At 42.3% G+C, this 13,158-nt stretch overlaps 1 protein-coding gene across 1 annotated transcript in view; it reads right to left on the reverse strand.

Annotated features, from left to right (window-relative positions):
* Nucleotides 1–10,684: 10,684 nt before the first annotated feature.
* Nucleotides 10,685–13,158, reverse strand: part of LOC131258317 (uncharacterized) — a 55,130-nt gene continuing 52,656 nt past the window's right edge. The window contains exons 4-5 of the mRNA XM_058259556.1: nucleotides 11,330–11,503; nucleotides 10,685–10,914 (exon numbers count right to left, since the gene is read on the reverse strand). Coding sequence (XP_058115539.1) covers nucleotides 10,828–10,914; nucleotides 11,330–11,503 — 261 coding nt within the window. The 3' untranslated portion in view covers nucleotides 10,685–10,827. The remainder of the gene's footprint in view (nucleotides 10,915–11,329; nucleotides 11,504–13,158) is intronic.

Genomic DNA, 13,158 nt, shown 5'->3' on the forward strand with positions numbered 1-13,158 from the left:
CTCGTGGGTTCGTCAATCCCATAGCTTTAAGCTCATACAAAAAATTGATTGGGACTTCCAAGTCCAGTTCGCGGTCACTACGGGGAGGTCGTCACCACAGCGTAGGCCGACAACATGGGCATAATGTCCCATACCACCGTCCCCAGCTCACAAGTCATAGTGCTCATTAGTCACTACAAGGAGGCTCGTCACCCAAGCATAGGCCGACAGCATGGGCATAGTGTCCCATACCACCGTCCCTGGCTCATGAGTCTTGTGGGCTAAAATTTTAATTAATAGTGGGTGCAAAGGTCTTGGGGTATCTCGGGCTCATACGGAGGTGTGCAACCACGGTTAACATGCAATGATGGCCGATTGTGGGTCAATATGCCCCCCACTAGCTGCACCATAAACTGAACGGTCTGAGAACGGTGTCTCATGTAATCCAACTACTGCCGATAATTTACAGCTCAACTGGTCGGGCCAGATTTACCCGCAGGCTGAACCAATGAAGGGTTTCCCAAATAATTCCAATTGATTGGCCAATCCATGAGAGGGCAATTTCACAGGCAGACAACATAAATTTAGCAATTTCAGGAATAATTACATAATGACAACAAAATCCAGCATTCCAAGTACATGAGCAGTAATACAACCACCACCAAGCTACGAGAATCATGTTCACACATTCCAACGATTTCTACAAGTTGCACGGCCATACACCCATTCACATCAATTCAATTTGACATATGCCAGCATGAAGCATGTGATTCAGCAATATCAGAAATTTGGAGTAATTAATGCAGAAATTTAGCAAATTAACAACAATGCACTCCTCCTATGCCTAACAGGTTTCACATCTAACCAAGTTCGACTAATCAATTCAGCAATGTTCGGGGAAATTGAGTGCATATGCTCTAATTTAACATGCAAATAGCATTTCATATATTTGGAGATTTTCGGACATAAACCCCTTTCCACATTTAGGGAAAATTCTAAATTCACAATCCCAAATCAATCAATCCAAAATTCAGCAACATGCAAGGACAAGACATCATGCACATTTACTAAAAACTACACTAGGCATAAAAATCAGCCATCTAAAGGTAATGGTCCGCACCTATTATTGACCGGATGCCTTTGCAATCGACCTAACGTCGCCAGGTCCGCAAACTCAACGCACTGAGGCCCTACGTTGCATGAAAATAGCGATAAGGAGCATGCATGTGGCTGGTTGCTAAGGAAAGGTAGGTTTGAGTTCGAATCTCACCTTAGATCAGACATAGATTGGTTCTACGGCAATCTGGTCAGAATTCCCGGCAATATAGGGACGTGGGTGCGGGGAATTTCAATCCCCAAGCACCACCTTCACTCTCTCTCTCTATCTCTATCTCTCTCTCTCTCTCCCTCTCTCTCTCTCTCCCCCTTAGATTTCAGCTGCTGGAATCTCAACAAATGAGAGAGGGTTTGGCATTAAATAACCTGAAATTAAATCCTTTGGCCCTAAGTTTCATAAAGTGCCTCCAATGGCCCTATGGGGCCCATTTCTGCCTATTGGGGCCACTCTGATGGGCCCATGGCCCATCTAATTCACGGATAAGGTGCCCCATGGCTAGAGGAAGGGCCGGGTAAAGTTTGACAGCAAATGGATGTGAGGTTTTGTCACAACGGTCTGGTTCACGATTAACAGTTACCGGTTTTCGATCAACGGTCAGATTTTGTGAGCGAGGGTAGGGAAATATTTCTAGCCTTCGGTGTAAATTTAGAAGAGATCCAACAACTGGAATGCCCAGATTCACTAACTCAAGAAACTGGGCCAATTGATTTAAATTTTCAGATTTTCACTCTTTAGGCCCAGCGACTTGCGTTTTCCAAGTGCCGACTAGATGGCACAATTCGTCCATTTCTAGGCACCGTCCGAGCCTGACTCCCGCGATGGATCACAAGCCCAATGAGGCCCATGGCCCCCCAGAGTTTTGGAATTTTTGGTTCTTCCTTGGGCAGTGCACGACTCGTATGGGCAGACGCCAAGTATAATTTAGCCGTTTTGCTCTACGACCCGTGTTCGGCCCGAACATAATTGGATCCAATCGTATTAGTGGCTTAATCAGGATTAATTTATCAAAACAAGTCCACACATGCGTTTGAATTGTATGGCCCTGCATCAGTTCACACGTGAGCGCCTAAGGACACTATTCTGAGTTAGGTCGGGTGTTACAATTTCAGAGTCTGTTTCTTTTACCAGATCAACCATGACCATGTTTACTGAAGATTCTGCCCCCAATCCATGAAATTTCTCTTGTCTTTTTTCATTTACTCTGATTGGAATTTGAATTCCTTTTCCATAATTTAGACCAATTGGTTCTTCGTAATCAAAACCCATGTTCTTTATAATTTTTCTGCTAGCCGGACTGTATCTCTTGAGATCCTCGAATGTTAGTTATTCATCATTTACACCTTCATCAATTCTTTCTTCTACTTTCATTTCTGGAGGTGCATAAAATTTAATTGACTCAGGATACTTTAAATTGGGCTTGACTTGGAATCTTTTTGGGATGGCCGGGAATTGCCTGTTCCTTTCAGCATAGGCAATGGTACTATATAATTTGACTGCAAAATTTTCAACTGCTCGGGCAATAATAATATTAATGGAGGTTGTCCCAGTTGTCTCAAGTGTTTTGGCACGAAATAAAACTTCTTTTTCGAGTTCACCTTCCCAGACAATTCTACTTCTGTAACCTCCTTCCCCATTATTTCTGTGTGATTGCATCTTGGAGTTTTGTCCTTGCCATTCTTATCTCTATCTTCTATGGCAAATCCATCATAGTAACTAGCGTTGGCAAAGAAAGCTTCTACTTCTGTATACGGTTTCGCATCTGCCATTACCTTGTATTGAACTCCGTCCTTGCAATACTTGAAACATTGGTGTAGGGTGGATGGTATGATACCATACTGATGCATCTAGGGCCTACCCAATAGGATGTTATATGCTGTTACCTAGATGACATGACAATCGACATCTGTCATTAACTCTCCTATTTCTAGAGTTAAAGTAATCTTTCCTAATGCACATTGTCCATCCTGGTTGAAGCCCTATATCATCATTCCACTAGGGCGCAACTATGAACGACAATACCCAAGTTTATTCAGCACCTTTAAGGGTAACAGGTTTACTACTAATCCATTATCCAGCATTATTTGCTTGATTTTCTTTCCATGAATATGGCCCATGATCATTAATGGCTTGTTATGCTTCTTGTCACAAGTCAGATCATCGTTGGAGAAGGAAATGACGGGCATGCAACTGTTCTGCATTTCTTGCTCTGTACCTTCTATTTCTACGAGTAATACTTGAAATTGCGGTAATGACTGTTTTAGTCGAAGTGGGAATATGCCAAGATCTCCTAGAGGGGGGTGAATAGGACTTTTTAGAATTTTATGCTGATTTAAAACCTATCAACCCTATCCTGAACTAATATGCAAATAGCAGGATTTTTTTAATGTAACTCCAATGGCTTCCAAGCCAAATAGAGGATCCAATCTTAAGACTATTCAAAGCATAAACAAGATGTATAACATAGTTCATGATGGATGTGACTGTGTGTGAGATATGTGATTCTAATTAGTTTTAGGTAATCATGTAAACATGAATTATGAGAACATTCAGAGAAATCACATAAGAAGAAAAAGTAAATAGGAATCCGAAACACAGTCATTTTTATAGTGGTTCGACTACATGTCTACTCTACTTCCGACGGACACACTCAACCCTTGAGTATACCGGATCTCACTAAAGGAGGTTTCAAATCAGGTTCACCTCAAACCAGTACAACCTACACAAGGCTTGACTCTAGGACTTACATAAGGTACCTAACACGTCTCCACAAGACACAAGTTTATGCCCCACACAGGAGCAAGGGTCAATACACAGCACCCAGATTTTAAGCCACACAGACCAAGGATCCACACAAGGAACCTAGAGTTTATGCCCTACACAAGAGCAAAGGTCAACACAAAGCACCTAGGTTTTAAGCCACACAGGCTAAGGATCCACATAAGGAACCTCGAGTTTATACTCCTATGACCAAGGGTCAACACACAGCACCCACACATGCTCTCCCGTTGGAGGCCTCCTATGAGGACTTGAAAGGGGTGAGAATCACCTATGACCCAATCCTACAGAAAGAAATGATCAGCAGGGTCTCTGGACTCTAATGACTTACAGATAAGTAAATGAGCCCCATTAAGCACGTTGATGAAGATCTCCTCCTTTAATGATGAAGAATCTTCAGCTTAGCTTGATCCATAACACTTATGATGCTTCAATGTAAGGCGACGGGTTAGGTCAAGGTTATGTTGGAATCCTACTCTATTAAATGTTTTCCTATATTAGAAACAGAGTGATTCCAAGCATCTATGCATTTAAGGTATCTCAGCTTAACGATTTGCCTTAAGGTGGTAGCTGGAGGATCCTTGAACGCGGAAGTTCATTCATCAATCCACTTTATTGAATATCAATGATGAGGGTAGATTAAGGAATGAACTCCCATGGGAGAAAAAGACTTAGGTTAGCTAATCTGAATTAAACACTCAAAAGCTCTATCTATTTTCTCTACAAACAACCTTAGGCAAGCTCTCATTAAATAGGCAAAAAGTTCCAACAGAAATAAAATAGTCATATTTTTTACAGAGTTCGATATCATCGCGCGTATACTCTCGATAACATCAAATGACTGCTCGATGACACGAACGCAATCTGTCAAACGCTTTTGAACCTTTTTGCCAACTGGTCGAGGATATCGAATATGCTTCGATGTCATTGGATTTCGAACTCTGATTTCATCGACGTATAGTTCGATTCCTCGACATTTGAAAACATGAGAGCAGACTTGCCTTTGAAACTTAACAGGTATTGATATGATCGAGCATCCCTCGATATCATCTGATTTTGAATGTCGATGATATCGATACCAATTTCAATTCATCGATATTTTCAAAGAATTTTCCTATAAACTTGCTAGACAATTTGTGTCCTATTTCAAAGACATCGACCTCGTTTTGATATGATCAATATTTGAATATCAATATCATCGAGTGATCCTCGATACTTAAAAGAATTTACCTGAAAGCTAGCTGATCAGATTTGTGTCCCAATCTAATATCATCGAAGGTCCATCGATGTCACGCCCCAAACTAAGAAAATGGGCTCACAAAATTTTCGATCACTGAATCTAGCGCCGACAGCCTCCGTAGTGCCCCATTCTCGGATTTCAGCACTCACATGCCAGATTCCGATCCTGGGATCCTACAAGGAAGATTTTCAGTATGAAATTTTTTTTGTAATGGAGCATAACCATAAGTATAACCAAGTCACAAAACAACATCACCACATATCCACTATATCAAAACTTTAAGTACAAATATGGAAAAAGAAATACAAGGTAATTAAAAACTCCAAAATGAACTAATGTGTGCTCTTGCCTCAGCGCTGCTACGATCCAATGCCACCTGCAAGCAACGGTCTTGCATAAGCTTACAAAAGCTTAGAGGGTGGTGTTAAGTGTATGCGCAAGGCAAGCGCCAAGTATACAATATCAGAGTAATGCAAAAATATGCAGTAAGTCCATGAATACAACCAGCCATACCAAGGCTATGTGATGCAAGGCATGAATGCTATCGACCATACCAAGGCCATGCGATACAGGATATGAACATTATCGGCCATACCGATGCAATGCGAGGCCTATGTAGCTGAATGTCATATGCGAGATGCAATCCAAGCAAGCCAGTACTCATCAAGTACACATATCAGTACAGTTTCTCTCTGGATATGACCGGGTTCTAATACACTTCATACTGACTGCCTCCTCCCTAGATGCATAGCCAAGCAAGTGGAATAGACCTCACTATCTGCCTGACCAGTAGTCTGCCAGTACCTACCTGGCTCGTCGATAGCGGACTCATTTACGAGCTGGTCAGACTCAGCCTAGCTCATAGCCCCCTCACTCGGGCGAATAAGGCCCCACCCCCTTCCAACCGACCACGACACAGTGGGAGACGTAGCCTACTAGTATTTGGCACTCGGGCACTCATGTATCCACTCGGTCTAGACGTTTGAGCAACTCCTGATACTAAAAAGGTTCTGGGACTTTCACCCAAGGACATCCTAAGTGCCCACAGTGCTAGAACCAAGTATTTTCGGTATCCGATACGGCCATCCACGATGTGCCTGTGGAGCCACGGTCCTGATGTCACTAGGGCGTACAATGATCATGACACACAAATGCGAGATGCATGAATCACACTGTCAAATCATGCAGCAATCCAGCGCATACCACACGATCATGTGGGGCACTCCGTCTCATAAGTAGTCCTATAAATGTCTCAGCCCAATGGCTTATGTTATGATCAAACATCCCTCAAATCAAGCATACATGTGATGTGTATGTGCATGAATCATGGAGATATATTAAGCATGTTATAAAGTGATGAACTGTCCTTACAGTGGAGATGGGCCTAGATGGCCTACACACAACAAGTATGGGCCTATCAATGGGCCCTAGGGAGATTTATAATGTGGATATTAAACCAATATTACTCTTACAATGTGGACGTCAAACCAACATTGCTCCTGAGGCATGGCCCACCATAAAACATCCTTACACAAACCATGAAGGAATCACACATTGCAATGGACCCTAAGGACATCCCGTTGGGCCTCAACCCAGGGGGCTCAGATACATCAAATGGGCCGCCTCATATGGGCCTTATATAAATCAAGTGGGCCATGTATTGAAATATTCAGAGCATTACACAAATAATCGTAAGCAATATTGCGAGACAGTGGAAAAGCTACCCATGGCCATAATAAAGTGCATCAGGTGTTCATCCGGAGATCCGTCTCCATTGAACTTCTGGCAGTCTGGTTGCTTGAAGTTGACTGGAAAAGGGACATCCTCCACCTCTCTTGGATAAAGTGTCCTGTAACAGAATCTCTCAACGTTCTCACGCTCTCTTTCTATTCTGACGGCCTCTGCAACTGCTTGTCGCACTTCTTCTTGAGTTATTACCCTTATTGCAGGAGCGGATTCGTGTGATCCCATTCTTAGTGGCTATGAGCCCATGAGTTGTTGTCCGCGTTCGTTCATAGTTGCCATCATTGGAGGAGCTATGATCTGAGCTACATTATGTGTCAGGGTGGTTAAAGCTTCTCAGAGGACTTTACATTCTTCTGTCAATGTCCGCTGAGCTTGTGCCATCTCGGCCATTTGATCTTTTACAGTCGATGGTAAACCCTGACCCATTCCTGTCATGTATACGGTGGCTTCCCCGCTTTTTGACAAAACAATCATTGGAGTGGAGTACAAATGTCTTGGCATGTTGGGGCTTAATGAGAGAGGAGTTCTATTTGGTTCTCTTGTGCTTCTATAGAATTTAGGTGATTGTGATGTGGCTCACGGGGATGTGTTTTGGGGCGGAATGGAAACCGATGCGCTTCTCACAGCCGATTTGCCTTTTTCCTTTCTTGTCCATCGAACTTTGGGGGCAGGCAAAGCAGGAAAATCTTGAGCAAGACGACAATTTCCCTGGATAAAGTACTGGTGAGGTGAGTGCAGGATTCTTTCTCGCCGCATTTCTGGTTACTGGTCCTCTGATTGTCTGTGGGAAGACTGTAGCAACTGTGCAATTTCGGGTCTTCGACCTTCGACTGGAAACAACGATCCACTCACCCCTTCTATCTTGCGAGTGGCAACACGGATATCACTCCGGCGACTGCTTGCGAAGTACTACTTTTAGTTGACATTGTCATACTCGGGGTCGGTTGATTCTCCAGACTCAAAGTATGATTGTGAGCATACTCCACTACGAATCCAATGGGAATGAAGTAGAAAATTGTTTTGCTGGAAGTGATTGCCATTGGCTGAAATTTGAACTTGTATGCTGCAGAGTAGTTCTATCAGAGAACAAAACAACATCGATTGGTATTTATTTAGAGACACACCTTGTCTTGGAGATGAAGGGAATGATGTTATCATTGAGAGTCGCCATTTTGGCGTCTATATAACGCCAAACCAGAATGAAATTCTCTAAGCAATCTCCTAAATTGATATCAAGTAAGATAATATCTTTCCCCAATGGAGTCGCCATTTTGTTTCGACAAGAAACGAAAAGTGTTTGATTCGGGAAACTATCTCACTTAACATTGACAAAGGGATAAAGTGAAAAGAATAATAATTGCATTTTATTTATATCCTGAATTCGTTTACATCCTTATTGTCCCTTGATTCCAAGATAAAGTCGTTATAATTGAAAGTGTAAGTATTGAATGGATTCAAATATGAATTTCGACAACATTCCGGCTCATAACATTCAAGTCTCTATAGGAGATGAGTTGTGCGGATTTCTCTCCTCATATATACATTTGTATGTCCTCGAATGAAGAATACAAGGAAGACTTAGAGTATCCTGAAGGAAATCCTTCAAAGTCAAGAAAAGAATGTCCATCCTCTTGAGTCACCCGCGCAACTCGGCAACGAGTTGCGCGGCTTAAGGAGTTGCGCAGGTCCGTGCAACTCAACGTGAGTCACGCGATTCAAGCCTCTCTCTCTCTCTCTCTCTCTCTCTCTCTCTCTCTCTCTCTCTGTGTGTGTGTGTGTGTGTGTGTGTGTGTCTTCTCTCTGATGCCTGTCAGAGGTACCAGTCTCTTGAAAATCCAATCCCTTCAAATGAAGGGGTAGGGGGTATTTATAGGCCTCCACACATGTAAGCCCTCGAATTCCATGTTGTGGACCCCACTTCACATCCTATTCAATACAACCGTCATGGACCGCACTAATGAGTTGCGCAGATCCGCGCTACTTTGGTGAGTTGCGCAGGCCCGCGCAACTTTACCCCTCGCGCAACTTACTCTCCTGTGCAACTCTTCTCTCCATCTTTTTCTTCAATCTTCTTTCACTAGATTTTTATGCGCCAACAATGCACAGACACACTGTCGACCACTTAGAAAAACTAAGGATATTATATTTATCTAAGTTGAGATTAGATTATGCGTCCATGGTAGACTCACAAGAGTTTCAACACGAGATCATGAGTTCAAGTACTCATTGTGGTGTAAGTGCATGTGTAATATATATATATATATATATATATATATATATATATATAAAGCTTTTATGCAGTCGAGCTTATGGGAACTTCCCATGAGGTCGAGTTGTGTGGGCCCCACCATGATGTATGTCGAAAATCAACACCGTACACTTGGTGGGGCCCACCTGAAATTTGGATGCGTGCTCTGACCCCTCATCCAAGTAGTACACACATAATGGATGGGATAGATTTGTGAACCACATCTCGGTGGCCCGAACAAATGATTATGAATGTTTTAATGGAGGGTAACCCCTCTCAACTTTTGTATGTGGTGTGGCCCACAAAAGTCATGGATTGACTTGATTTTTAACCCCTAGGCCCACCATGGAATGGTGCATCCGACTAATGGGGTAGATGTTCGACACGCATGATGGTGGGGCCCACACAACTCGACCTCATGGGAAGTTCCCATGAGCTCGACCGCATAGAACCTTTTCCACACACACACACATATATATATATATAATCCATCCTCCCACACATGCCAATCTGTCGCACATCTGAGTGATCCAAACTATCCAGTGGGTGGTTTATGGCAGCGCATCTCAGTCCCCATTCACCGAAAGCACTGGAACTCAAATAAAATATCCAACACACCCGAAGGGTTTCTTGGCTGCACAACCGGCACTGGCACCGGCACCATGATATATATATATATATATATATATGACCAGTTTGGGCTGTATTATAAACAGGTCCTTGAGTTTTACATGTACTCGATGCACCACACTGCTGCGGGTCTTTTAAGTAGCCAGATCACCCGTTGTTGTACTGAACGAGTCACAATCCCATGCCCAAGACAAGTAGTCCTCAGGGGCAGGACCAAAAACAATGGCATTCGTTGTCTGTGACAGATTGGGCAGACCACTCTGGGTTTCGGGCTATGGCATGTTCAGTGGGACCCAACTGATGAGTGGCCAGGACCAATTGACCTACAAAAATCAATACCATGTAAAAGGAATGGCTTACAACATTACTGATTTCTTTCATTCTGCATCACAATTGCAACATAATGAAGCCAAGTATCAAACAGTTTGATGTTATACTCCCATCTCATCTCCATTGTATACATGCATCTGTTTACAGGAACACGACACATAGCATCCAATATTTTGCCAAAAACAGCACAACCCTAACTGTCCAGTCAAGAGACGTCTACCTAATGAATGTGTACCACAGCCCATTTTTCTCTCATAATCTGAGCCTTACCCAACTAATTGGGATCAGCTAAATGAATCCTCTTCCACTATTCCACTCTATCATGGCCCATGTTTCTCTGACCATCCATTTGCAGGGGACCAAATGAGCCAACATAGATTGTATGATCACTGGCAAATGTTGGAGCTATTTGATGGCCCATTCAAGTGAAGAAACTCATTACATGGAATTTTCCTTGTTAGAAACATAGTAAAAATAGCCCACTCGTACCTTGGAATTTCCTTGTTAGAAACATAGCACCGACACACCCCAAGTATCAACCATAATCGTTGGCCATCCCCCCAAAGAAAAAAAAAAAAAAAACATTAATATCCTCTAATGATGATTTTACACGAGAAACTAAAGGAAAGTCAATCTGAAATTTTATCAACTTATTATAATATATGAATTTCCACTCCCAAGTATTGCAACAGATACAGCATAATAGTCCATTACAATTCATGGTTTTCAGTATGCAACCCACACACACACAGACCAAACACCTTAGAAGACATCAGGGTGGAAACGGCCTGGAATGGAACTACTCTGCTGGGCTTGTCTCAAATGCATTGTCAATGCATAGTTATTCACCTACAGTTCAACAATAGCAAAAGTGACCCATACACACGTTTTATTTAAAAAAGTTTTATGCAACGCACAGCCTGAGAGTATCCAAGATTTGCTCAGGTTTTCAGCTGTCAGCTGTGCCAGTGCAGCCCATGCCAGGGACATCCCATAAACCAAAACTTCTCCCATATGGGAGAATCATAACCCCATGGACCAAGATCTGCTAGACTAGAAGATCCTACCCCATTGAAGATATGATCTTTCTCTGTTTGGATGTGGGCGGCACTGTGGTGCCCGTTCGTATCAACTATTTCGATGACCAAATCATGGACCCCACTTGTACAAACTGAAAAAAACCCAAGTAAATCTTGGATATTCTAGGTTGAGCATTGTGTTAATAACTCTCATTAAAAGCAATAAAGAGCATGAGTGACCATACCTCAAGTGTTCTCAGTTGCTCCTGATACTGTGACACGACCTGTTTCAAATGCTGCAACTCCTGGTTCCTCTCATCATTCTCTTTGTGACGCTCATGTTGTATAGCCACTGCTCGTTTGAGAATAGTGTTATCTCGAATGAGTACTGCTACTTGCTCCTTCAGAATCATATTTTCCTAATAGAACACCATATGAACTTTTGAGACACAAACCCCCTCATCTTTAGGAATGCTAGCACACCAGTTCATGAGTGCATGACCAAAGATACATCCCCAACCCCCAACATTTTAGTTTCGGAGTCTCACTATGAGGATAACAATTTTTATGGACTCAAAATTATGTTTGTCTACTCTTAGTGCTAATCAAGCTGTAATCTAAAACTATCTAGAAAGTCGAGACATGTACTTGCATTTACGCAATATGCAATTCATAGTAATAAAATTAATCATTTTGTAAATAGTTAATCATACATAAAACTATATTGTAGATACTTAGTATATGCACTGGGGCAACCCACATGATCCCACACCCACGTATTTGAGGAATTAAGGTTCCCACAAACTTCATCACATTGGAGACTAACAAGCTTAGGCATCTCCACGAAGTCCGTGCCAAATTATTCCCTGAGTTAAAGGGGAAAGGTCAGTTTGGGGATGGAGTAATGTGTCTTGACTCTCATTTACTTTTGCATGGTATGCAAATGATTGATACATAGTTCTAGTCAACAGAGTTCAATTCAGAGACGCATGAAGCCCGCTTATTCTCAAGTATGACAATGAAGCCATGTGAATACACTATTACTGTGTACCTAAAAGTTGATTTATGAATTACTTTACAAGCACAAGTTCTATTGAGCTAACAAATATAAAAGATAAATTGACAAGCGGGTGGCAATCAGTGTACGGGAGTGACTACCCGACACTACAATTAATGGCGGTCCATGCACTAGCCCAGACAATTTCATCATCATTATGCAAGAAAAATTGAATTTTTTTTTTAAAAAAAACAAAGATTGAAACATATTTTCCTTCACCCACATGAATAAAAGGCACAGTATGGGGGCGTGCAAAGCTCCGAAAACTCATATACTCTCGCTACGACATATACCTATGATTGAACGAGGGGTGCACAAACAATGGAAGAGAACAAGAGCATGACCTGGTTGACTTTCGCCATCAATGAAGATGCATTAATTGCTTGGGAGGACAAGCACCCACTTTTTAATAGGTTCAGTTGGCAGACTTTGACAAGGCAGATCAACACCCACTATAGGCATTGATGTTGACAAAGTTATGGCTGACAAAGTGGGGTCTTATGAAAAATTGTTTGACTTGTTGATGAGGGGCCCAGCATCAGGAGGTGAGAGTCATGAGGCATCAGGGTTGCATTGGGGGTTGCGTGGCATGAGCTCAAGCGATTCAGAGAACGTTAATGATCAGACCTTGTCCTCACCTCACAAAGATGATCGCAGATATGACCACAGAAACAAAAACACCAATCACACCACAGACATTCGATCAAACAGTTCAATATACAAAGGCAAATCTTACAGTGACAAAAAAAGCTGGGCATTGCGAAGATCAACAGTCAAAAGCAAGACCCAGCAGAGATCTTGGTTTGCAAGAAAGCAGAAGAGGCAACTTGTTCTCTATTTGGAAATGTGGAAGCAAATACGATATGATTCCAATGGCTCCAGCAACAATTTGTCTCAAATCCCCTCATAACCAGCAACAACGCGATACAATGACAAACTGAACTTTGACCAGAGGGAATTTGATGCCCTCAGCCCCACCATCACACCTGAGGTTAAGAGATGACCAATGACCTATAT

This window comes from Magnolia sinica, chromosome 10 (assembly GCF_029962835.1).
Source record: "Magnolia sinica isolate HGM2019 chromosome 10, MsV1, whole genome shotgun sequence".
Taxonomy (NCBI): domain Eukaryota; kingdom Viridiplantae; phylum Streptophyta; class Magnoliopsida; order Magnoliales; family Magnoliaceae; genus Magnolia; species Magnolia sinica.